The sequence below is a fragment of the Ranitomeya imitator genome, chromosome 6 (assembly GCF_032444005.1).
Source record: "Ranitomeya imitator isolate aRanImi1 chromosome 6, aRanImi1.pri, whole genome shotgun sequence".
Taxonomy (NCBI): domain Eukaryota; kingdom Metazoa; phylum Chordata; class Amphibia; order Anura; family Dendrobatidae; genus Ranitomeya; species Ranitomeya imitator.
The window spans coordinates 182,032,212-182,058,818 of record NC_091287.1 but is presented as its reverse complement, the minus strand read 5'-3'; the positions used below and the strand labels follow the sequence as shown (position 1 = coordinate 182,058,818).

The window sequence follows — 26,607 nt, the reverse complement described above, 5'->3', positions numbered from 1 at the left end:
GGTTTTCTGTGTCCGTTTATACACTTTTGAATAAAATTTGCCTTTTTTTACTTGATCCGTGCCTCCGGTGATCCCCGATTTTTGGTCTATTTCTTTCTCTTCTTTTTTGAAATGGTTCATATTATATAGACCTGGTTGGATCCCTTGGAATCTGTGGTGCCCCCTCTCTTTCTTATCAAGCCATACAAAATACGCCCCATATAATGCTCCGTACAGTTTATGATGGGCTCCATAAGATGGTCCATATTAAAATATGCCCCATATAATGCTGCACAAATGTTGATTATGACCCCATAAGATGCTCCATAGACACATTTGCCCCGTATAATGTTCCACAAATGTGGATTATGGCCCCATAAGATGCCCCAAAGAGATATTTGCCCCATATAATGCTGCACATAGCCCCATACAGATATTTGCCCCATATAATGCTGCACATAGACCCATAAGATGCTCCATACAGATATTTACCCCATATAATGCTGCACATGGACCCATAAGATGCTCCATACAGATATTTGCCCCATATAATGCTGCACATGGCCCCATAAGATGCTCCAGAGATATTTGCCCCCATATAATGCTGCACATGGCCCCATAAGATGCTCCATACAGATAATTGCCCCATATAATGCTGCACATGGCCCCATAAGATGGGCGTCCAGAGAGAAAAAAGAAAAAAGTTGGCACTCACCCAGCGATGAAAGTAGAAAAGTCCTTTATTTATCCATACAATGGGATGCGAACATGCCTGTAGGGCTGCAGTACAAACGAGAGGGTGTGAGGAGGGAACCGGACGACGGCCGTTTCGCGCGGACTGCGCTTCAACGGGTCCAGGTGACCGTTTGTACTGCAGCCCTACAGGCATGTCCGCATCCCATTGTATGGATAAATAAAGGACTTTTCTACTTTCATCGCTGGGTGGGTGCCAACTTTTTTCTTTTTTCTCTCTGGACGCCCTTATATGACTTGCTGCTTGGTTGTGCACCACTATGAGATTCTAATCCACGGTTTGTCTGCGTGCCGCATGAAACATTGATTTTTTGCAGCTCGTTTGCCTATATCAACTACCATCAATAACCACTCATCCTGGTGCCGTCATACTTTTTTTTTTGTCATTCATGGGCCCCGTAAGATGCTCCATACAGATATTTGCCCCATATAATGCTGCACATGGCCCCATAAGATGCTCCATAGAGATATTTGCCCCCATATAACGCTGCACATGGCCCCATAAGATGCTCCATACAGACAGTTGCCCCATATGCTGTTGCTGCGGTTAAAAAAAAAAAAAAAAAAAATCACATACTCACCTCTCAGGCCCCCGGCACTTGCTATATTCACCTGCTCCGCGCTCCACAGCCGCTGTGTCTTCTCCGTCATGTGCACTGACGCTGAGGCAGAGGGCGGCGCACACACTAATCACATCATCGCGCCCTCTGACCTGAGCGTCTCTGCAGAGGGAGCGGAAGACGCAGCGGCGCCGACGGTGGACCGGGGAGCAGGTGAATATAGCGCACTGTGTTATACTCACCTGCTCCTGGCGCGGTCCCTGCACGTCTGTTCCCCGGCACCGGCAGCTTCTTCCTGTAGTGAGCGGTCACATGGTACTGCTCATTACAGTAATGAATATGCGGCTCCACCCCTATTGGAGTCGGGTCCATATTCATTAATGAAATAATGAGCGGTACCATGTGGTTGCTCACTACAGGAACAAGCTGCCGGCGCAGGGGAAAAGACGTGCAGGGACCGCACCAGGAGCAGATGAGTATTATTACACAGCTCCGCTCCCCCTCCCCTGACGACCCCTGCGTATGACTCGAGTATAAGCAGAGATGGTTACTTTCAGCCCAAAAAAGTGGGCTGAAAATCTCGGCTTATACTCGAGTATATATGGTACCTGCTTAATAATTGGGCTATTTTCAACTTTTGAGGTGTTGAGCTTAGCCATTTTGATTGATTGGCCAGATGGTGCAGTAATAGTTAATATGGAGGGAGGGGGAGGAGAAGGGCTTAAACGGTGTACTGCAATGATGTTTTGTAATTTCTTTCCTTTGTTATATGCGCTGGAATGTTTTTGATAATTGTAAAGAGTTCAGGTTCTTTATGGTGGCGGGAGGCGAGGGTAAACCAAGGAAGAGTGTTTGCAATGGGCAGAGGAGCACCGCTCTTGATGAGAGGAAGAATCTTTAGTTGTGGGAGGGTTAGGGTTGGGAGCTGAAAGTTGAAAGGTTGGGAGGGGGGGCTTAGACAGCTCGTACTCCGGAATGAAAATATTTTGAAGAATGATGAGTGGCATGATGGGGGACCATATCAAAATATTGAGTTGAAATGTGAGAGGCCTAGCGGATAAGACCAGACGGACGGCGAGCTTACAGTATGCTCGAGATCAAAGGGTCTCTATGATATGTCTGCTGGAGACACACCTGGTGCGTGAGAGGGTTGATGTGCTATGTAGGCGCTGGATACATAAAGCATATCATTCTACTTTCTCTACGTATTCAAGGGGAGTGTCAGTACTGGTTCCCGCGGGTGTGCGTTATGAGGAAGTGGAAGGGTATGTTGACGCGGACGGTCAATATGTGGTGGTGAAATGTAAAATGTATGGAGTGCTGTTGTGTAGCGGCGGTGTACATTCCGCCTCTCTATTCCAGCAAGAAAATTAGAGAAGTGTTGGAGCTGGTTGGACGTGAGGGCTCGATACCGCTTTTAATTATTGGAGACCTCAATAATATGTGTGATGATTTTTGGGACAGAAATAAAAATATTCAGAATAGGTCTGAAGGTCACATTACTGCGTTTGGTACCTATGTTCGGGAAATTGGTATGATTGATTTATGGAGTAAGACATGTTGGGGAGAGGGGGTATTCTTGTTATTCACCGGCTCATGATACCCTATCTAGAATAGATATGGCTCTTGGCAATCGACTGTTAGATACCACACGTCTCCTACCATTGTGTCTATCAAGGGCTCTCTCAGATCATAGTCCAATTGAGGTGGAGTTTTGATCGATGGGGACACAAGCCATAAGCAGGAGAGAGTGGAAGATTCACCCTAATTGGTTGCATAGTATGGATCTGGACAACATAAAGCGGGAGGGGGAGGAATTTTTTGTGTTTAATGATGGGAGTCTGGATATTCTCACTATATGGGAAGCTATGAAAGCGTATTTGAGAGGGTTGCTGTTTAGAGATATCAGTAGATGTAAACGGCGGGCAAAGCAGGCAGAGAAAGCAGTGGTAGATGGGCCAAGGTCTTCACTGAATTTTACGCAGAACTATACTCCTCCCGTGTGGATGCATCGGTGGGAGACACAGTGGCAATTTTAGAGGGACTTGAGTTGCCTAGGTTGGATGATGATGATAGGGAAAGTTTAGAGGCACCTATCACAGATGAGGAGTTGTGTCGGGCATTACAGTCTATGGCAAACGGAAAGGCGCCAGGAGTGGACGTGTTGCCTGCTGAAGTTTACAAAAGTATGGGGGAAGTGTTAGTGCCTAGATTAAGGATGGTTTTGGAGGAAGCTAAGAGTAGAGGGATTTTGCAAGATTTTATGAGAGAAGCCACAATAGTGGTTAATTCCGAAGGAGGATAAAGATTTACGGTAACCTGAGTCATACCGTCCAATTTCTTTGCTCACAATGGATGTCAAGCTTCTGGCTAGGGTGTTGGCGACCCGACTATCGAGTGTTATCTCCAAGCTGGTACATTCAGATCAATCTGGTTTTATGCCTGACAGATCTACAGCAGTTAATCTGAGAAGGCTTTTTATGAATGTGCAGCTGAGGGCCGACAACCATGGTCAGAGGGCTACCGCATCCTTAGATGCCCACAAGGCATTTGAAAGTGTAGAATGGGGATATTTGTGGCAGGTCTTAAACTGTGAGCCAAAGCCCAAACAGTGTGTGTCCTGGATTCAGCTGCTGTATGCGCAACCAGAGGCTAGTATTAGGGTGACCGGAGAGCTATCTCACACTGTAAAGCTACATAGAGGGACAAGACAGGGGTGTCTACTCTCCCCTCTTTTGTTTGCTTTGGCTGTGGAATTGTTGGCTGCCAAAATTCGACAGTCTGCTGAGGTCTCTGGTTTCAAGTATGGGTCAACAGAAGAAAAGATAGCGCTATACGTGGACGATATACTACTGTTTTTGGGTGATCCAATTGCTTCCTTGGGAAATGTCATTGGGCTTATTTAGAGATTTGGCTCTTTATCAGGGTTGACAATAAATTGGAGTAAGTCAATTTTATTTAAAGTTGACGATGTAGGGGATGAGGTGAGTGAGTCCATAGATGGAGGGCAACTTAAGGTAATAGATCATTTTAAATATTTGGGGATATGGATCTCTACGCCGCTTACAGACTATCTGCATAAGAATCTGACTCCTGTTCTGGGGGCTCTTAAGGCGAAGGTGGGTGCTTGGATTAAATTACATTTGTCAGTAGTGGGCCGAGTCAATCTCATTAAAATGGTTCTGATGCCTAAGATATTATATGATAATAAGAAACCGGCACTCAACTTAAAGTCATAAATCTGGTATTTTAATATGATTCACTGTAGTAGTCAAAAAAAAGTTTCGGTCTTGCATCAGACCTTCTTCAGTTACAAGTTGCAGTGTTTCTATTGGTTCGATAGTGCCAATAGATGCAGTAGCAGATCACTGGATCCAGGGGACTGTGTATCCTGGAATAAGATATAAGGTAATGGAGCCTGTTCCCTAGTATTTGAAGCATGTGACGTGCCGCGGTGTCGGCCGCTAGTCCTCTCCAAGCCACCGCGACACGTCACATGCTTCAAATACTAGCGAACAGGCTCCATTACCTTATCTCTTATTCCAGGATACACAGTCCCCTGGATCCAGTGATCTGCTACTGCATCTATTGGCACTATCGAACCAAAAGAAACACTGCAACTTGTAACTGAAGAAGGTCTGATGCCAGACAAACGTTTTTTGACTACTACAGTGAATCATACTAAATTACCAGATTGATTAATTCAAGTTGAGTGCCGAGTTTCTTATTATTATTACTAACAGTGTGGGAACCTACCCTGGCATCTCAAATAGTGGTGTGCACGGCTCTCTTTTTCAGTAAGATATTATATGTTCTTCACAATGCGCCTATTTGGATAGCAAGTGGGAAATTTCAGCAGATTAACTCCTTATTCAGGAGTCTAGTATGGGGGAAAGAGCATCCTCTTATCAGATTGGAGACACTTCAGCGACCCAAGGAAGATGGAGGATTGGCTTTGCCCAACCCTGAAATATATTTTCTTGCAGCCCAGTGCCAAAATTTAAAGGGCTGGGCGCATAAGGCATCTTCCAGTGCGGTACAGCATCTGATGGAGGAGGTAACGAAAAGATATCCAGTGATACAGTGCTTAGAAGATGGATCCTTGGGTGCGCTTGGGAAAATGTATCCAACTATATTTCTGATACGTAAGCTCTGGGGTAGATTTAAACAAATTCGTGGGGTTACATGTCTGACCAGTTTTTCTCTGTTATGGTATAATAATAATTTACCGGAGTTTATGGCGTTTGGAGTTCTACCAGAGTGGCAGGGCCAAGGGAATACGATATGTCCATCTTCCTTTCTTAAAACTTGATAGAATGCAAAACAATATTAAAAGGAAACTTGTCAGCAGGTTTTTGTTGAGTGATCTAAGTGGACCATATGTTGCCATTTCCATAAAATCAGTGTTTTATCAGCAGGAGATTATCACTAGAGGACTCATGCTCATCAGCTATAACCCTGGCCCAAAACTGATTAGCAGCTGTCTGTCAATGTACGCAGAAAGTTTCCAATAAGTGGTGGAGGCTGTGTTATACAGGGATCAGCATTCTGAGCACTGCTAGATCTGCAGAAGAGAAAACTGTGATTGTATCAAAATGACAGCATGCAGCCCAGCAAGTGACATCACTAAGTGTCCGCTGTCAGGTGACCAGGGACCAAGAGCTCCTTCCCTGTCTCTAACACTAGGGGGCGCCCCTATCTTGCCCTATTCCCGAGGATACTGCCGAAGGTTAAGATGCCAGGGCCTCCACCCTTGCCTTATCTCCTGGATCGGCCCTCCGTCTGCTTCCTTCCCCCACCCAGGGAAGAAGGGAGTTACAATGCACCGCAGTACACCAACCTGACAAACAAGGCAACATGAACGAGGGTAACTGAAAATGCCAGGCATACAAATATTTCCTCATATATAACAGAGGAATGCACAGGGGAGTGGAGGATGGGAAGGAGAAGGAAAGGGAATTATCACACTTACTAACCCAAACAGTCACGGATAAACCCACCATACACCTTCTCATATAAACACCAAAACACCACTCCTCCCAGCAATGCATCATAAGCTAGCTCTGACTATGTGTTTCAGTCAGGACCCAGATGATATATAGGATAGGAGTGGCTAACCGAGCTCAGCCGAGAGCTCAGACTCCCAGAGCTCCCAAAACGGCCGATTAACCCCTGTTCTGCCAAAAGAAATAAACACCATTTAAAAAGAAGGTGAAGTACTTCTTTTCGGCGCAGGAGCAATCAGACGCCGCAATCTTCTGGCTCCTCTCGATTGCAGTAACCCCGTCACACCAAGATTACATAAACCTGGTGTTGGATTCCCTTTAAGTACAGTATTTGCTTGAAGAAACATACAATGTGTATATGTTTATGTAATCATGTGTTGCAGTTCGGTAAAAGAGTAAGGACATTTTTTTTTAAAATACTACTCCAAAAAGATCTTACCTTGGATAGGAGAATCACTTAAAACCTTAGAAAAATCAGGGAGCACATTGGGAAATGGAATGCTGATTGTACTGCCACTGTGCGGACTTGAAAATCCACTGGAAGAAGGAGAGACTGAGCCAAACGAACGCTCCCCTTCAGAAATTCTTTTTTTCTCAGGAAGAGGTGGCTGTGAATGGAGATTTTTTACTACATGTTGTAAGACTGGACTTCCTTGGTTTTGGGAGTTATGACTGTCCAATGAGAGCACTGTTCTTGTGGTTTTTGGAGAACCGTTTGTACTTGAGAGAAATGATACCTGTTTTTCATCCAATTGAGGATTATTGCTGACAATAGTATGACTGTCGAAGTTCAAAAAAGCTTGGGCACTTCTGGTGGCAGGGTGCTCTTGGGGATCAGTGTGTCCTGAAGCACTTAATGTAAGAAACTGATGCCCAGGGGAAGAGTCCGGGGTCAATATTGATCTTTCCGAGCTCAGGAACTCTGATGATTGCAAGTCACTTACTAGTGACCTATTTCTGTTCTTCAATGAAGACTGATAAGAGAGTACGGGCTTTGATGCATTTTCCATCCATAGACTGTCAACTCCTGAAATGCCACTAAAAGAAAAAAAAAGACTGAATATTCTAAAACAAATGATAAAACAATGTTGCTAACGTACAACTTCCATACATGTAGCCAATATATAGGACAACCCTGCTATCCAAAAGTCAAGCTTCTGAAATTAAGGAATTGTGTAATTATGTGGTAGGGTGGTTTCTGCAATTAGCATGTCCATGAATTGCTCCACACCACAGACATTGCTGAGATGGACCCTACCGAATCTAAATAATTAGCAAAAGAGAAAAAAAATCAGACCTCCATTTTGTATAGCTTACATTATTTGTAGCACATGATGTATAATAAAACACACCTTTCTTCTCTGGCTGCAGGAGATGCGGTCCTTTGTACTGAAGATCTTTCTAATTCAGTCATGAAGAACACAGAGTTTGCATCAATGGGATTCTCAGAAGGGAGGATTCTCTGCTTGAGGCCTTCACTGTAATTCATGCCTAAAGCAAGCACAAAGCTCCTAAGATGCAGAAGCCACGTACAAGAAATATACACATTTACATAAAATACACTGGGACTTTTTCTGAGGCAGTCACCTAAAATTGAAGTAAAAATGGTCTTCGGGAAGGGTGGTCTTCACAAAAAAAAAAAATCAATAAAACTTAGCCAATACAGAAAATGAATTGAAAGTCCAGCACACAAAAATGTAGAATAGGGGCGGCTGACTTTTGGAGAATTATCACAGTACTATATTTAAAGAGGTCCTGTCAGCAAGTCCAACGACGTGGGCAGCTTTTACCCTCACTTCCATAGTGTTCCAGAGTATTTCTTTCTTATTTTTCTAAATCCACAATATGATTCCAGAATTATGGGCCTTTTTATTTGGTGGTGATTTTGATGGTCTTTTCAAGGGGTGTTGATCACAGGGTTGTCTTTTTTTTTTTGTTTTTTTTTACACAGAGCAGCCTACAGACATACTCCAGAGAATCCTGTGAGACTTGCCCCTTGCACAGAGCATAGGAATTAGAACTAAATATCAAGCCGCATATCTCTGCAACCATATGGCGGATGTACAACAAAAATGGGTTAGTCAAGGGAAGAGCAGGAATATAATAAGACCAAAATCTGCACAATTTTAACTTGGTGAAAGGTCCTCTTACAGTTTCATTCATCTCAATGAGACAACAGTGCAATACTCTGCACTGCTGGAAATAAATGGACAGCAAAATGTAAAACAAGAGGCTACTGCTTGCACAAGCGCTGACGCCTGTTCAGAAAGCTGACCAGAAGGGGCCTCCTATAGTCAGCCTCCACCTATGTAATAATAATGGCCATTAATAGCCTCATACTGTAGGCCATCAATAATCTTGCCTTTAAGGCACTCAATAAACATTGGCATAAAATACGACAATCTAGCTGACAATTTAATGTGTGTATGGAGGCTACAAGGCTCTTTCCCAAGAGATGATGTCGAGGGAGAATATGATTGGGCTCTTTGAATTTCAGCGTCCAGTTCCTTTGTTTTCTCTGGAGATAAGCGGACACCAAAAGATGCCCAGAAGCGGCTTTGCCCTCTTTCTATGCAGAAAACAAGTACGCTGCAGCAACTTGAGTACGCATTTGTTTTGAGATGTCGGATGAGACCGCTTTCTGTCAAATGAGTATTCAACTGAGACCAATCTGACATGCATGAGCCACATAAGCGGAGGCATTTGTGAGACAGGCACTGCTATACCATGCTAATGGGAACACTGGACTGTAAATATGCATAGACCAGAATTGGATATCTTGGCACACTAAATACAAATAAGAATGTGCAATTAGCATCATTCCAATCACTTTTCTCCCCCATCACCCGATGTACATGCACATACTTAGAGGCCACTCAAAGCAAGAACATTCTCCGTTATACAGTCACATTCCGCAGATTCCAGGCGCTCTGCTGCTTAGGAACCTAACACTCCTTACCTGACTTAATGGGGCACTACCATCATATTTATTTGTGATCATAAAGAAAGATCTTAAAGCAATATGCGATTATCTACTACTAGACTTCCTCAGCCGTCCCCCTTACTCCCATAAACATTGAATTGGAGCTGCTGCGTTCATGCATAGAAAAATGATTACCGTACATTTAGAAATCCTATTCACTGAATCATGCGCCAAATATTTTTGCACATTAATGAGTAACCCCCATGAATCCCTTTAGATCTGCAGGGTTCTTTATTCTATTCTATCACATTACAGGTGCAAATACATGTTCCCATCCTTGTGTGTTGTTCCAGGTCGTATAGCCACATGAAGGAAAAGGACAATCTTTCAACATGGACACTTTTCACAAAAACACAAACATAACATTAAGATGACAATCAACATAACTTCTGAAATCTTAGACTAGTGGCAATCAACATGCTTTTTCCGTCAACAATGGAGATTTATATTTATTATTAAAGAAAAAGTATGGCCATAATTGCGCTATTACACTGATTCAAATGATACCTTTGTTGAAGGAATGCAATAAGAGTTTTTTTCAATCATGGTTTTAAGCTTTCTTCTTCTGATGCCTTCTGTGCATCAGGGCAAGCCTTTGGGGGGGTCTTATTCTGGCCCCTCTGCCTGCCTCCTGTGCTTTTACAGGTCACTGATTACTCAATGACCGGTCTCCATTTTAACATTTTGCACCACTATCATTGACAGTGTCAGATTTCATTTTTAACTTGGTCAAAGGTCCGCTTTATGTCATGTTTTTCATATCTCGATCTGCACAAGCGTCAGCTCCATTTTATTGAAGACCAGAATTGGAATCGTATACTGCGCACCCGCCTCCCAACCAAAGGCGGCAGCGGTGGCGCAAAATTTCAAAATGGTGGCAGGTCATTGAATAATTAGTGACCTGTAGAAACACAGGAGACAGGCAGAGGGGCCAAAGGGGAAAACTTAAAACCATGATTAAAATTGAACCTCTGATCGGATTTCTTAATCAAAGGTATACATTTAATCAGTGTAATAACGCCATTATGACCATACCTTTACTTTATAGTGATAAATCCTGCTTACATGTTTCCTTCATGACCTTATACATCAGGAAAATGTCAACAATAATTTAGTCTTGCATAATAAAGTGGTGGCTGTTTCTATCCTGATGTTCCATTTAAATCCAACATATTATCAGCCTGCACGTAAAGCAGATATGAAACTTTCCATGTCAGCTCTCACAAGTGTGAAAACATGTACCCTGCTAAAAATACTATAATCTAAACTACAGATTATAACTTAGAACCTTTGTTAACCAAATGCAACTTATTTCTAAAAATTAAATCCTTATTAAATGGATAAAGAGTGAAAAATGTTACTACTAAATCTCTAACCAGGCTGAAAAATAGTAAAATATTTTTTTACTTTTTAAGGAGCACTCTACGCAAAATTGTACTGTGGTCTGATCAATCAAAATGTGATATTTTTAGTACCAACTGCCATGTCTTAGTTAATAGCATAAATGGTGAGTGCAACATCTCTACATTCGTGGTGCCCCAGTGAAGCATGAAGGGGAACTTGTTATTATGTTTTGCTAGACATGGTTGTTGTTTCAGTCAAATTTCAACGCAAATTTACCTAGCATGGCTACAGCAGCATTCTGCAGAGATATGCAATCCCATATGTCATGCAAGTACTATATTACCAAGGAGAAGGATGGAGTGCTGCTTACGATGACACGGCCTCCACAACTACCCAATCTAAACCCAATTGAGATCATTTGGGATGGATTTGACCACAGTGAATGCGACATAAACAAATGGTCAGCACGTCTTAAAACTCCTGCAAGACTGTTGGAAAGCAATTCCAGGTGACTACCAAATGAAGATGCTAGAGAACATGCTTGAGAAGGTGTAAAGCTGATACCAGTGTACAAGGGGGTATTTTGAGGAATCTAAGGTTTGACATATATTCTGTTTTGCTTCAATATGTGTTTTTCCATAGTTTTCATGTTCTCAGTTTGAATCTAAAACATGACCTTCCAATAAGAACAAGGAAAACCATTGCACGAACAGGTGTGTCCAAACTTTTGACTGGTTATATATATATATTCATTCAAACCTCAAACTAATGGTACAGAAGCTTTAATCCTAATTAAATCCATACTTTAAGGGTATGTTTCCACGTTCAGGACATGGCAGCGCTTTGAATGTCCGCTCCGTCCAAAGTGCTGCCGGCTTTTGTATGCGCGGTGATTCCGCATGTGTTCACTGAAAAATGCAAAATCACTGCATGCTATACATTGGACTGTGATATATATATCTTGTGGAGATTGAGCATCTCTGCAAGATAAATTGACATGCTACAGTCTGGAAAGACGAACCGCACGTCCGGTTACGCAGGGTTGCCGCAACATTATTATGCTTCTTTTTCTAGCCTTTTTTTTTACATCTATGTGACAAAAGTGCAAACACTCTAACCTACCAAAGGTAACTTTCCTTTATAGTGCTAATTGCGGTTTTCTGGTTATAGAAATCTAAAACTAAAAGATTAAGGCCTCTATTCACCAAGACCAGAGAATTTATCATACCGGTCTTCATATGGGGCTGTGGTGGAGTCAGACACTCCTGATTCATGAAGAGGTCAGACGCTCCAGATTTATGAAGAGGTGCATGTCTCCAAACGACTTGCCAAAAATTTTACTTCAGTCTCTGACTGGAATGAGATTTCTGGAGTAGGGAACACCACAGCTCCTCATTAATAAGATGAGAGTCAAGATGAGAGTTACACAAAGATTTTGCGATTTTTCAAAGCAATTGTGATCAAATTGCTTTGATGAATTGTTGCCTAGATCTGCACATGAGACTTAATACTTACACAACCAGAAAATCAGCTGCATTGGTAAGTTTCTCTGTATCTATGGCTGTATATTATTGCTATATAGGTCACATGAATGACAGTGATTAAAGAGGCTGTCAACTACTGTTTTAAGTTGATAACCTATCCATAGAATAGGTCATCAATGTCTGATCAGTGCGGGTCCGACACTTGGCACCACTGCCTATCGGCTGTTATCGGTGTCGACTATAGGCAGGAAGTCGAGCCGAGCTGCTCCATCTATTTGTAGTGGCCGCCTCAGGGTATTATACATCCACCTTCTATTGATCTGAAGAGGAGGCAGATGTGCAGTCCCAATCCCCAGACACTACCAGAAGATGGAGCAGCTCTGCAAATGAGTACTTCCTACCGGTGGCCGCTGTCGACACTGGTAACAGCTGATCAGTGAGGGTTCCAGGTGTCGGACCCCGACCGATCAGACATTGGTGACCTATCCAAAGGATAGGTCATCAATATAAAAGTAGTGGGCAATGTGAGAACGCTAGAGGAACTCCAAAAGGTGGACCCGCTAGACCGCAACATCGAACCCCCCAAGGGCGAGTGGACCCGGTGGACCACCCCCTATACAGAGAGCGTTCGGGGCAGGCTCAAGGAAGACTACTGCCGTGGCAGCTAGTACCTGAAGAAGAAGTGCGGGAAAGAGAGTAACACGGCTGGAGCACAGAAATACGGACAGAGTGGAGAAACAAGTAACAACAGAAGGAGCACCAGAGAGACCGACGGGACTGAGATGCAGACGTAAATGGTAAAGAAGGCAGGAATATCCGACACAGAGAGTGATACAAACTGCAGGCAGGATGAAATGAAGGAAACACGGACCAGGGGGTAACGGAGGCTACTGGGAACCAGACAGGTGGGATTCGGAGCGCAGACTGGTTGACACGACGAAGGCAAGGCAGTAAGGAACAAAACAGGAGACACAGGTTGGCAGGCACTGGAAGGGAAAAAGGAAAGGGAAACAGGTAACAGGAAGGCGGAGGGAAAACACAAGGGAACGAAAGTACAGCAAGGCAGCCGACACAAGCAGGCAGCGAACGGAGCAACAAGACTACGTGGGGCCAGTGTTACATGGAAACTCACATGACAATCAGGCAACGCCAGGGAGAAGTGGCCTGATAAGGAGGACGGAGGAATAGCTTCCGGGTGGAAGTCCTCCAGAGCACAGAGCTTACCAGAGTGAGTGGCCCGGGATCAGCGAGGAGAATGTGCGCGTGCGCCACCGACCCCACTGCGTGTGCGCACCCGAGGATGACCAGGAGCCGAGCGAGCAGGAAGGGCAGAAGACAGGGAGCGAGCAGGAACGTGCCTGGAGCGAACAGGGATGCGCCGGGACGCCGCAGCGTGGTAAGTATAAGACACAAGCAGCGAGGCAGGCGGGAGCATAACAGGCAACCTCTTTAAGTAACACACAAATGTTATTATTCAGCACAAGAAAAGTCATGTCTCTAGTTACTTTTTGTTCAACTGTTGTTTGTAGGTGATCTTATTCTAAGTGAAAACAAAACTAAGGACGTCTTCTAGAAGTCAAGTTAAAAACTCAAACCTGTGAGATCCTACTATATCGACTGTAGAAAAGTATAGAAAATACATTGTTCTTTGAGCCCTATACTAATGTAATATTATATATATTTCACACATACATATATCTATATACACCTCTCTATCTCTATCTCTCTCTAGCTATAGATATATCTCTCTATCTATATACATACATTCACACATGGTATATGGTTATAGTTTTTTCCTGAGGCATTCTGCCAATTGATACTCACAATGATGGGGAAGTTATTGTTTGCTGAACAGTCAGGGCCAATGACAATCCAGAAACATGGGTTGTCCACTTTTGGGCATATTTTTAATTAAATGCATGTATTTAGGGCTAAAAATCATTTTAGCAGTTGGGTTTAATTATAAATATTGCACCATTTGCCCTCTATAGCTGCTTTGTTGCTGTCTATTACTTGGCTGCACAATGAGTAAACAGAGTCAGTGAGATGGTCGTGATGGTCTGACAGGAGAGCTTCTAAGTCTTGTCTCTTTTTTCTGAGCTCCCATCAGCTGATTTATGACCACATCACAGTTGAATGTCCAGGGCAGCAAAGTGCCTGAAAAGCAAAACAATGCTTCAGAATCTTAACTACAAAAATGATTTTTTTTTAAGCCCAAAATACATGCAAAAACGTTTAAGAGAATATGAACCCAAAAATGGACAACCCCTTTAACCCAACCCATCTTTTTATATTTACAATAAAATGTTACCAGCACTATTTGTGGTTACATTTGTATGCATTATAGTGAATGGAGATCTGAATATTGTTTTCTCATTTCACAGATCTAGTTTTAATCTCTAGCCAGTAATTCCTTGGATTAGAGGTCATCTATAAAGCCTGCTGACTTTAGTGGGGTCTGCTCCTTTCTGGAATGCGGTCAGCTGTTAGGGCATCTCCTACAGTTGCCTGGGTGAAAGGACGTCTGGACTTCTGGCCCTCCCCACCACAAATAAAGCTTCTTTGTAGCAGCTGTTGAGCAGTGTCCTTCAGCTATGTGGCTTTTTGCTACAATACACTATCACATATGGAAACGGTTTTGCTAGAAAAGAAAAAGTCAAGTTCAAGAGTATTCCCCAGATAAAAACACGGTTCAAGACAGCAATGTGTTAGATTATAAAATACACAGATACTAGAACTTTGTAATGTTCAAATTTTTAACATCCACCAGCAAAATAAACCATTTCTGTCACCAGCAATTCTGCAACGTAGTCTTAGGGTACTTTCGCACTAGCGTTTTTTGTAAATCCGTCACAATGCGTCGTTTTGCAGAAAAAACGCATCCTGCAAAAGTGCTTGCAGGATGCATTTTTTCCCCATAGACTTCTATTGGCGACGCATTTGCGACGGATTTGCACACTTCGCATCCGTCTTGCGACGGATGCGTCGTGCTTTGGCGGACCGTCGGGAAAAGAAAACCCTACATGTAACGTTTTTTTCTCCCGACGGACCGCTTTTTCCGACCGCGCATGCGCGGCCGGAACTCCGCCCCCACCTCCCCGCACCTTACAATGGGGCAGCGGATGTGCCGGAAAAATGCATCCGCTGCACCCATTGTGCAAAGCGTTAAACGCTAGCGTCGGAATCTCTCCCCGACGCATTGCGACGGGGAGATTCCGACGCTAGTGTGAAAGAAGCCTTATATCCAACAATGGAGAGATTGATCAAATGTAAGAGCTTAGACAGATGAGACACAATACCTGGATTCTACATGTTACTTTCAGAGTACGCTTAATACTTCACAATCAGCAGAGACATTTCATATCCATCAGAGCCTGCTTCATTGAAACAGTCCACAGACACACACATCCATCACAGACATTTCACATTCTGCAGGAATGCAATCAATCCCCAAGACAGCGTGAAGGAAGTGCAAGGACGCAAACCTACCAAAGGATGCAGACATGGCATGTGCAGATCAGCAAATGGGGACAAAACCAAAACAGACTTCCAGGAAAGAATTTAGCAAATCCGTTACTTTCCCTCAAGAATAAAAGTCACAGGAGTCCTAAAGCTCAATAAGCGGCTGTGCAGGCAGAGAAGGCTCCTGCTGATGATCTGTTCCACTTCATAGTCAAGTTTCTTGGATTTCCTCCTCCCACTGACCGTTTAGAAACAAACATTCTAGCAAAGGATATTCATCTAATCAGCTATTAAAAGGGCGAGGGTAGTACAAGCTTCTCTGTAATAAAGTCAGAGTTAAGCCCAGCAGAGGAGTTTACACCAGCCAGCCGGAAAAGAATTCAGCAATTGTGTAGAGCTGCTGTATGCGGTCATGGCCAGCCGAGATCTCCGCCTCAATCCCTTTTTCTCATCTCACAGTCCTGCTCCCAACCAGCTCAGATACACACAGCACATTGTTTCTCATGCTCCCATTCCACATTTACCAATGCGCTGACTGAGCTGCGGGGCAAAGGCCACATCCTTCATCCGAATTCATAACATGATGGCAATATATATATGTGCATGACCTGGTCTGTTCTGCTGAGCACAGTGGGGCATTAACATAGAGGTGACACTGTCCTTATAATATGCCATTATGCCAAAGCTTATCAAATATTGCTTGGATTTCATCCTGACACTACGTTTTTCAATGAATCATTGTAGGTCAATTGTGTGTCCCAATGTTGGGACTTTTCACTAGGGTACCATTTTTATTTATTTATTTATTTTTGTTTGATTCCAATTGCTGCATCTGTTGCGTTTAATTTTTTCTATATATGTTTTGCTGCTCTGACCATATACCATACCATAACAGGTCAAAACGTGTTGGTCGTATCATGTACCCCATCATTTGCTGTACCACTATGAAATAAGGATTTTAATGGATTTGTCTAAATAAATTGAACTTTTATCCAAGTTTCACGCTGGAGATTTCCTTTTTTTCTCTCTATCCTGACATATTGTTAGACTTTCAGATAAAAAAATAAATAAATACAGTCAGATATCATTTAAAACACAAGGCACTTTATGGCGTATAATGAAAATTTTTATACAGATACAATGTTCCCATTACAACTAATACAATCGCAGGCCTATATCCATATAGTGAGCAGGTTATATAAGGTTTCTTACTAAGGCAATTACTTTTATTAGGACAAAAGAATAGAAAACCCGTGCCACACCTGTCCACAGGTTATGTGTAGTATTGCAACTATGCCCCATTCATGTCAATGAAGGGGAGCCTGAAGGGAGCCATGGTCTTTACTCCTAGATAACCCTGTTAATTAAAAAAGAATGTATGCAGCTTGTTACAAAGGATAACTCCCATCATAAACAAGTAGTGGTCAACTCACTACATTGTGGGAGTTAAAGGCCATAGGGTAAGGGTCTTAGGGCCACATATGGCCTCTAGTTGCCCACCACTATAAATACATACATTTGTTGCAATTGTAACACTATGAATATAAGGTTCAGCCATAAGTACCCCTGTTATAAAGCTGGCCGAACTATAACATATCAATCCAATATTATGGTCATGTTAATAAGCTGAACATTTGGATGCTTTACCAAGCTAATGCCACGCATCTTGTGAACTTTACAACTATAGATGCTTTAGTCAAAATAAAACCAGAAACGAGTCAGGGGCCATTATTTAAGTGGTTAACGTCCAGGAAAACACTTGGTGGTGTCTGACAATACATTTCCTCCATGGATTGTTCTTTTGTCAACTTTAGGGAAGCAATGTAGCAAAAAGGATGTGGGGGGGAAATGGAGAGACTTCAGCTTGTAAGGCACAAATATATTTATAAGGTCCGTTAAGTGTATAGAACAAGGGAAAAGAAACCAAGCACCAGTACAAGCACAGAGCCAGGATTGAAAGGGTCAGGATAATAAGTACATATACCCTTATGTACAGAAGTAGCAATAATGAGGGCGGCCCATTGCAATCACTAAATGCATTAAGGAAGGCAAACCCAATAGATAATGGAGTCGTGCAGTAACTTATAGGGGCATTCGGAAGCCACTGGTAACAAAATGAGCGGACACGGACAGGAGAAAATAAATTGGAAGGCTAAATTACTTCTTGTATGTACTGATTGAGTAATGATCCACACACTACATCTCCCAGACACAACTTCCCAAGATGTGCAGCAGTGACATCATATCACTGGGCCATGGAACCGCTTATTAATACACATACGCCAATCTGCGCTGTGTGAACATACTGTGTGCTGGGGGAATGTGTGCATATAGAGCTGAAACAAGAAGTGTACATACACTTTATAAAAAGACACATATGCATGTTTTTATCAATATCTGACATGAAATCAGAATAAACCTTTCACGAGAGAGAAAGAGAGAGAGAGAGAATGTTTTAAGGCATTTTCATTACTTACTGCAAAGTCAAAAGTTTACACATTAAGATTACTATGCCTTTAAACAATTCTGAATCATATGATGAGGTCATGTGTTTGGAAACTTTTGAAAGCATTTGAGTTAATTAGAGACATACCTGTGAATGTATTTTAATGTACACCTGAAACACACGGCTTCTTTGTGTAGCATCATGGGAAAGTCTCAAAAATAAGGCAAGATATCAGGAATGGAATTGTGGACTTGCACAAGTCTAGCTGAAGGTGACTCGTTCATCTGTGACAAACAATTATACGCAATTACAAAAAAGATGGGAATGTCCAGCCATCATACCGCTCAGGAAGGAGACAGGTTTGGTGTCCCAGAGATCAATGTGCTTTGGTCCGACATGTGTATATCAACCCAAGGACAAAAGCAAAAGACCTTGTGAAGATGATGGCGGAAGCTGCTAAGATTGTGTCAATATCCATAGTGAAATGAGTACTGTATCAACAAGGGCTGAAATGCCACTCTGTCAGGAAGAAGCCATTACTCCAAAAGAAACATAAAAAGCCAGATTAATGTTTACAAATGCAAATGGGAACAAAAACCTTAAATTGTTGGACACATGTCCTGTGGTCTGATGAAAATAAAATTTAACTTTTGGGCATAATGACCATTGTTACGTTTGGAGGAAAAAGGGAGAAGCTTGGAAGCCGAAGAACACTATCCCCAACTGTGAAGCACAGGGATGGCAGTATCATGCTTAGCGGTTGTTTTGCTGCAGGAGGGAGTGGGGCACTTCACAAAATAGATGGCATTACGAGAAAAGATGATTATGTGGCAATACTGTGCCAAATGGACAGTGACCTGAAGCATACTGCCAAAATGGTAACACAGTGGCTTAAGGATAACAATGTCAATGTTTTGGAGCGGCCATCACAAAGCCCTGATCTCAATCCTATTGAAAATTTATGTGCAAAGCTGCAAAGGCAGGTGTGAGCAAGGCAACCTACAAATCTAAAATGTAGAGAAAGTCCAATGGATCGGGAAGGGTAAAAATTAACTTTTCATTCAAAATGTTAAAAAGCCATACAACTGATATCCAGCACATAGTACACACTGACCTTTTTTTTCCTTTAACCTACAAATCTGGATCAGTTACACCAGTTTTCTTGGGAGGAATGGGCCCAAATTCCGACCAACTATTGTGAGAAGCTTGTGGAAGGATATCTCAAACGTTTGACCCAGGTCATTCAGTTTAAGGGCAATGGTACCAAATACCGTACTGATGAAATGTATGTAAACTTTTGACTTTGCAGTAAGTAATAAAAATGCCTTAAAACATTCTCTCTCTCTCATTATTCTGGCATTTGGCAAATATTAATAATTATTGTAATCCTGAAACAGGAAAGGTTTATTCTGAATTCATGTCAGATATTGAGAAAAACATGCATGTGTGTCTTATATAGTGTATTCAATCTTCTGGTTTCAACTATTTGACTATTCATGCAAACAGCTTACATGTGAACTGCTTCTTGTATTTTAAAATTACACTCAGGATATTGAGCTTTTTATTCCTAAGATGTTATTTGTTGTAAAGTATTTGATGTGATGTTAGTGTGTGTGAAGCTACTGAAGACCGAGGTCCCATATACACATGGAATGCAATGCACAGCTGCCAGGCTCATAATTAAACACATACCCATATTAGCCCATAGTTTCCTCTAGTTTTGAATGTAAACCAGGTCCCAAAAAGTTAACAAGTATGCATCTATTATGCATCTATTTTGCGCCAATCCTCTGGAATGCTCTACCCAAGATATTAGGACCATCCATAATTTGCATAGTTTTAGGCGCTCGCTCAAAACACATTTGTTCAGAGCGGCCTATCACGTTCACTAATCAAAGTTATGTTATGTTTGTGTGTGTGTAGCCCATTCACTATCCCCATCTATTCCCCAACCCCTGAAGATGGCTGGACCATCATTGTAAATACATCATTGTAAATACACACCTGTACTTTGTATCTCCCCCACCTCATTGTAGATTGTAAGCTCTCACGAGCAGGGTCGTCTTATTTTGCTTTAATTATTGTATTGTTAACGTTGTTACTTATGACTTTTGTGTTTGAAACTGTTAAACTGTAAAGCGCTGTGGAATATGTTGGCGCTATATAAATAAAGATTATTATTATTATTATTATTATCTATTTGGAAAGTTTAACAAAGTGTGCGGTAAACAACCTTTATGCAGATTTTTTGAACATAATTGCACCTGCTTTTTAAAAAAAAAGTGTCGATTTCATTTCATGACCTTAAGACAGTCTAAAAGTGCATCAAAAGTATGAAAGGGGTTATTCAGGGCTTTGCGGCTTTTTTTTCTTGTACGGCTAAGAAGTTACCAGCAGATAGTTGCTAACTACCTACTTGTTCTGCCCTGCAATGATCTCATCCAGTTGTGGACCGCCCCCGCTGGTGATTCTCCTGCTTTCTGCAATATTCTTGTTGACAGAGCAGCTCCTTTTTTCCACTTCGCTCTGTTGATGGGGCGTCACTCTCTACATCATGCTGATAGGCAGCAAGGTGTCGGTTGTCAAACTGTAGAAGTAGTCTGCCAATCAACATGACGTTGGCAGTAACGCCCCATCAACAGCGCACACTGCCAATGCAAGAAATCATCACAGGGCAGAACAGCCAGGTATTTAGCAACTACCTGCAGAGAAATTCTTAGCCCTACAGGATAAAAACAAGTCCTTTATAACTCCTATAAGTGGCATATGTTGTTAATACACTTGTAGTCACCTAATCCAATTCTCTTTTTTCCTTTTTTTTTTTTTTTTTTAGACTGGTGTAGTAAATCTGCCCCACTGCACTTAGAATTTTTGCATAGGCAAAACTCTGAATATGCTGTAGACTGCACTTAGTGGAGCGCCGTCAATAGATTTTTTGAGAGGGTTTAAACAAATTACCTTTCGTCAAGACATTTAAAGAAATATTTAACTTTAAAGTCCATGTGTCACCAGAACAAATTTCATTCACTTAACACATTAAAAAAATAAGTCAGAGGAAGGATACCCCTCCATGGCACACTTTGTAGTTCAGGGAGCTGCTCATGATTGCAGGTACGGGTTCCTTAGCAGTATCACAGACAGACTAGAAAGGAATTTATCCAAGTGGAATTGAAGGTTACTGGAATTGTATATATAAAAAAAAAAAAAAAAAAAATAGAGATTCTCAAAAATACAGATTTTTGTTACCACTCACTGTGCATGTATTCAGCAACCTGGCAGGCAGCTGAGGCCACCACATTGTTGACTTGCAGAGAGCCAGGCAAACTGCTTAAAGAAGTTTAAAGTTTAAAGTAAAAAAAAAAACCACGACAACCTCATACCCATTCATCCAGCCCCCCACTCCCCCGCTCCCCCTACTTGGAGCACTATGGAACGCGCGCTCCGTCTGCAACAAACTGACATTTATCCATGACCTCTTCATCACCAACAAACTCTCCTCGGCCTCACCGAAACCTGGCTCACCCCCTCTGACTCAGCCTCTCCAGCTGCGCTCTCCTATGGCGGATTCCACCTCTCTCACACCCCTCGCCCCAGCAACAAACGCGGTGGAGGAGTTGGCTTGCTCCTGTCCGACACCTGCTCCTTCACTCCAATCCCGCTACCACCCTCCGCTACTCTTCCCTCGTTTGAGGTGCACTCTGTCCGCATCTATTCCCCCTCCAACCTCCAGCTGGCTGTCATCTACCGCCCCCCAGAACTAGCCATCTCCACCTTTCTCGACCACTTCACCACCTGGCTACTTCATTTCCTCTCTGTTGACATCCCCACTATCATCATGGGTGATTTCAATGTCCCCATTGACACTTTTACCTCAGCTACCTCTAAACTTTTATCACTGACTGCCTCCTTTGGCCTCACTCAATGGTCCTCTGAGGCCACTCACAAAGATGGCCACACGCTGGACCTCATCTTCACCCGCCTCTGCTCCCTTACTAATCTCACTAACACACCCCTCCCCCTGTCTGACCACAACCTACTGACATTCTCGTCCCTCTCCTCTCCTAGTGTGCAACCCCCACTCCACAAACTCACTCACCCTCGCAGAAATCTCAAACATCTCAACTTACAATCACTCTCTGAGTCCCTTCTCCCTCTCACAGACATAGCTTCCCTTCACGACACAGATGCTGCTGCCACTTTTTATAACACCACAATAACAACAACACTCGATTCGGCCGCCCCACTCATGCATAGTAAAACTCGTACAATTAACAGGCAGCCCTGGCTGACCAGCCTGACCAAAGAACTGAGACGGGCTTCCAGGATTGCTGAGCGGAGATGGAAGCGATCCCACTCTGCCGACCACTTCACTGCATACAAGCAGTCCCTCGCCAGCTTCAAGTCTGCGCTCACTGCCGCAAAACAAACTTACTTCTCATCCCTCATATCCTCCCTGTCCCACAACCCTAAACAGCTTTTCAACACTTTCAATTCTCTACTCCGTCCCCCCGCACCTCCTCCCTCCCCCCTCATTTCTGCTGATGACTTTGCCTCTTTCTTTAAACAGAAGATCGATACGATCAGAGAAAGCTTTGGCCCACAGCGCCCACTGCTCCTCTTAGCTGCTCAACCCTGCTCCTCAAAAACTAGCTTCTCCACCATGACAGAAGATCAGCTCTCCACCCTCCTGTCAAGATCACACCTCACCACCTGCACGCTTGACCCGCTCCCATCCCACCTCATCCCTAACCTTTCCACGGTCTTCATCCCAACCCTAACGCACCTCTTCAACCTCTCACTCACAACAGGTGTCTTTCCCTCATCCTTCAAGCATGCCAAGATCACACCCATCCTCAAAAAGCCCTCCCTCAACCCATCCTCTGTGTCTAGCTATCGCCCAATATCTCTTCTCCCTTATGCCTCCAAATTGCTGGAGCAACACGTCCATCTTGAACTGTCCTCCCACTTCTCCTCCTGCTCCCTCTTTGATCGGTTACAATCAGGCTTCCGTTCCCATCACTCAACTGAAACTGCCCTAACTAAAGTCACCAATGACCTACTAACTGCCAGGAGCAAGCGACACTACTCTGTCCTCCTTCTCCTGGACTTGTCTTCTGCCTTTGACACTGTTGACCACTCCCTTTTGCTACAAATCCTCTCATCCCTTGGCATCACAGACTTGGCCCTTTCCTGGATCTCGTCATATCTAACAGACCGAACATTCAGTGTCTCCCTCCCCCACACCACCTCCTCACTTCGCCCCTTGTCAGTCGGTGTTCCTCAAGGCTCTGTTCTAGGACCCCTACTCTTCTCCATCTACACTTTCGGCCTGGGACAGCTCATAGAATCCCACGGTATGCAGTACCATCTCTACGCTGATGACACGCAGATCTACCTCTCCGGACCTGACCTCTCCTCCTTGCTTACCAAAATCCCGCACTGTCTGTCTGCCATTTCAGCCTTCTTTTCTGCTCGCTTTCTACAACTGAACATGGACAAAACAGAATTCATCATCTTTCCCCCATCTCACTCTACCCCTCCACCAGACCTATCCATCAATGTCAATGGCTGCTCACTATCCCCAGTCCCACTCGCCCGGTGCCTCGGGGTGATCCTCGACTCTGCCCTCTCTTTCAAGCCACATATCCAAGCCCTTGCCTCCTCCTGTCGTCTCAAACTCAAAAATATTTCCCGGATCCGTGCTTTCCTTGACCGCAACACTGCAAAAACGCTAGTGCATGCCCTTATCATCTCCCGCCTCGACTACTGCAACCTCCTACTCTCTGGACTCCCCTCTAGCACTCTGGCACCACTCCAATCCATCCTACACTCTGCTGCCCGACTAATCCACCTGTCCCCCCGCTATTCCCCAGCCTCTCCCCTGTGCCAAGCCCTTCACTGGCTTCCTATCGCCCAGAGACTCCAGTTCAAAACCCTCACACTGACATACAAAGCCATCCACAACCTGTCTCCTCCATACATCTGTGACATGGTCTCCCGGTACCTACCTACACGCAACCTCCGATCCTCCCAAGACCTCCTTCTCTACTCCCCTCTCATCTCTTCTTCCCATAACCGCATCCAAGACTTCTCCCGTGCTTCCCCCATACTCTGGAACTCTCTACCCCAACACATCAGACTCGCGCCTACCATAGAAACCTTCAAAAAGAACCTGAAGACTCATCTCTTCCGACAAGCCTACAGCCTGCAGTGATCCTCAACCTACTGAACAGCCGCACAGCCAGCTCTTCCCTCTCCTAGTGTATCCTCACCCACCCCCTGCAGACTGTGAGCCCTCGCGGGCAGGGTCCTCCCTCCTTATGTACTCGTGTGCCTTGTTATCTGCTCATGTTTAATGTATTTGTCTATATTTGCCCCGTATTCACATGTAAAGCGCCATGGAATAAATGGCGCTATAAAAATGTATAATAATAATAATAATAATAATACTCACCCCACTGCTCACTTCTCACCAATCAGCTTCAGTGCTACAGCTTTTTCCCATCCCCTACTGCACGTATCCATTTCAGCCCTCTACACCCCAGGTTCTAGCTTCAGGCCTCAGATTTACATCACATCAAGACCTGGTAGAGCCAGAAGCTGCACCATGGATTGTAGAGGTTGAAGAAATAAGCTAGACAAGAATAGAGGAAGAAAAAAAGAGGAGGACTGGACGGCGGACGGGAGAGTGCGATTTGGCGACTTGGAACCTTGCCAGATCTGCTCATCTCTAGCATTCCGCACTGTCACCTTTATACTATTCCAAGGTATGGGCTTTCTTACCATGCCCTGCTGTGTACATATCCGAAGGACTGTAGAACTGGAGCCCTGCCTCCTGAATCGTCTGAGAATAATTTGGGGGAGTGCGCACTGAAACAAAAACAGAGAACACAGTCATTTTCACAGCTATAGTCTCCTTAGAAGTAATTTCAGCGTGTACTAATGAATCAATGAAACGTTATGCTCACCGTAAGGGGTTTCTGGGGAAATAGGGAAAGCTGGTGTAGGTGGCACAACTTCACCACCATTTTTTGAACCATTGAAAATGCCATCTAATTCATCAACATCACCCTGGTAGCTGGAAAATGTCTCCTATAGAAAAAAATGTAAAATGTTAACATTAGCGTCCCTAAAGGGGACTTGCATTTGTCAGTGGCAACATTTTGGGGTACAGAAAATAGAATACCTAACTTTTAGTAATCCTTTAAGGGAAGAAATAGAAAAAAAAAAATCAGTTTTTTTAAATTAAGTTTTTCACTTTTCATGTGCTGCAAAAATAAAGGATCAATACAATTATGGTGACACCAAATTGACATAGTTTTATTCATGGTTTACTGCTTTACTGTGAAAAAAATTGTTTGTTTTTGTGTCACCACCATGTTCTGAGAGTCATAAGTTTAACATTTTTCCAGCTATGGAGCTGAATGAGGTCTAAATAAACAGATGTCATTTTAGAACTATTTTGGGGACATTTTGATCACTTTCTCACACTTTTTGGGTGGTGGAATTAACAAACATCAGTAATTCTGCATAATAAGACAATCAGTAGAATTAACATGTCACTTTCCACAGGTAGATACAATAATGAGACTACCAAATTTATTGAGAGTTTTTTTTCTTTTTAGAAAAAGTAGTGAACACTTCTGCGGCTGGGACATAATTGTGAGGGCTTATGTTTCAGGACAAGCTGCAGTTCTTACTTACTCCATTTCTGGATGCATATGACTTTTTGATCACTTTTTAGTTATACTTTTGTAGGGGGATGAACAAAAAAAATGCAACTCTGGCTTTCAGTTTTTCTTTTTTGTGTTCTCTGTACAAATAAAGATATCATTTTATAGTTCAGGTCAGTGCCATTAGAGAGTTACCCAATTTCAAACAATTTTTATGTTTTACAACTGTTGAATCAAAAAATCACTTTGAAAAGACAAAAAAGGTACCGTATTTTTATTTTGTACCACACTTTAAATGGCATACCTTTTTATCAGTTATATTCGCCTTTAATCTAGCAGACTATCTATTAAGCTTTGATATATGGCAGACCTAGAAGCCATAGTGAGCCCTCTCAGTTGCCATAGCAACTATCAGCATCTCACAATCATGCTGTGGGTTGCTGATGGAGTAATAAAAAAAAGCGATCTCTCTCTGACACTCTTTACATACAACGATCACTTGATCACAGCATGTAAAGAGTTAACTGCGCACTGCAAACACTGACAGCACTCGGACATTCCCTCTGCTATGTCTCGACATTCCCTCTGCTACGTCTTGACATTCCCTCTGCTATGTCTCGATATTCCCTCTGCTATGTCGCGACATTCCCTCTGCTATATCGCGACATTCTCTCTGCTATATCTCGACATTCCCTCTATGTCTCGATATTCCCTCTGCTATGTCTTGACATTCCCTCTGCTATATTGCGACATTCCCTCTGCTATGTTTCAACATTCCCTCTGCTATGTCTCGACATTCCCTCTGCTATGTCTCGACATTCCCTCTGCTATCTCGCGACGTTCCCTCTGCTATGTCTCGACGTTCCCTCTGCTATATCTCGACATTCCCTCTGCTATGTCTCGACGTTCCCTCTGCT

At 43.2% G+C, this 26,607-nt stretch overlaps 1 protein-coding gene across 4 annotated transcripts in view; it reads right to left on the bottom strand.

The window, feature by feature from the left end:
• The window catches only part of TNS3 (tensin 3), a 515,174-nt gene that overhangs the window by 43,128 nt on the left and 445,439 nt on the right, over positions 1–26,607 (bottom strand). For all 4 annotated transcript variants that reach the window (XM_069730367.1, XM_069730368.1, XM_069730369.1 and 1 more), the window contains 4 exons: positions 24,986–25,109; positions 24,801–24,887; positions 7,651–7,789; positions 6,738–7,336 (listed from right to left, as the gene is read on the bottom strand). In XM_069730367.1, the coding sequence (XP_069586468.1) occupies positions 6,738–7,336; positions 7,651–7,789; positions 24,801–24,887; positions 24,986–25,109 (949 nt within the window). The remainder of the gene's footprint in view (positions 1–6,737; positions 7,337–7,650; positions 7,790–24,800; positions 24,888–24,985; positions 25,110–26,607) is intronic.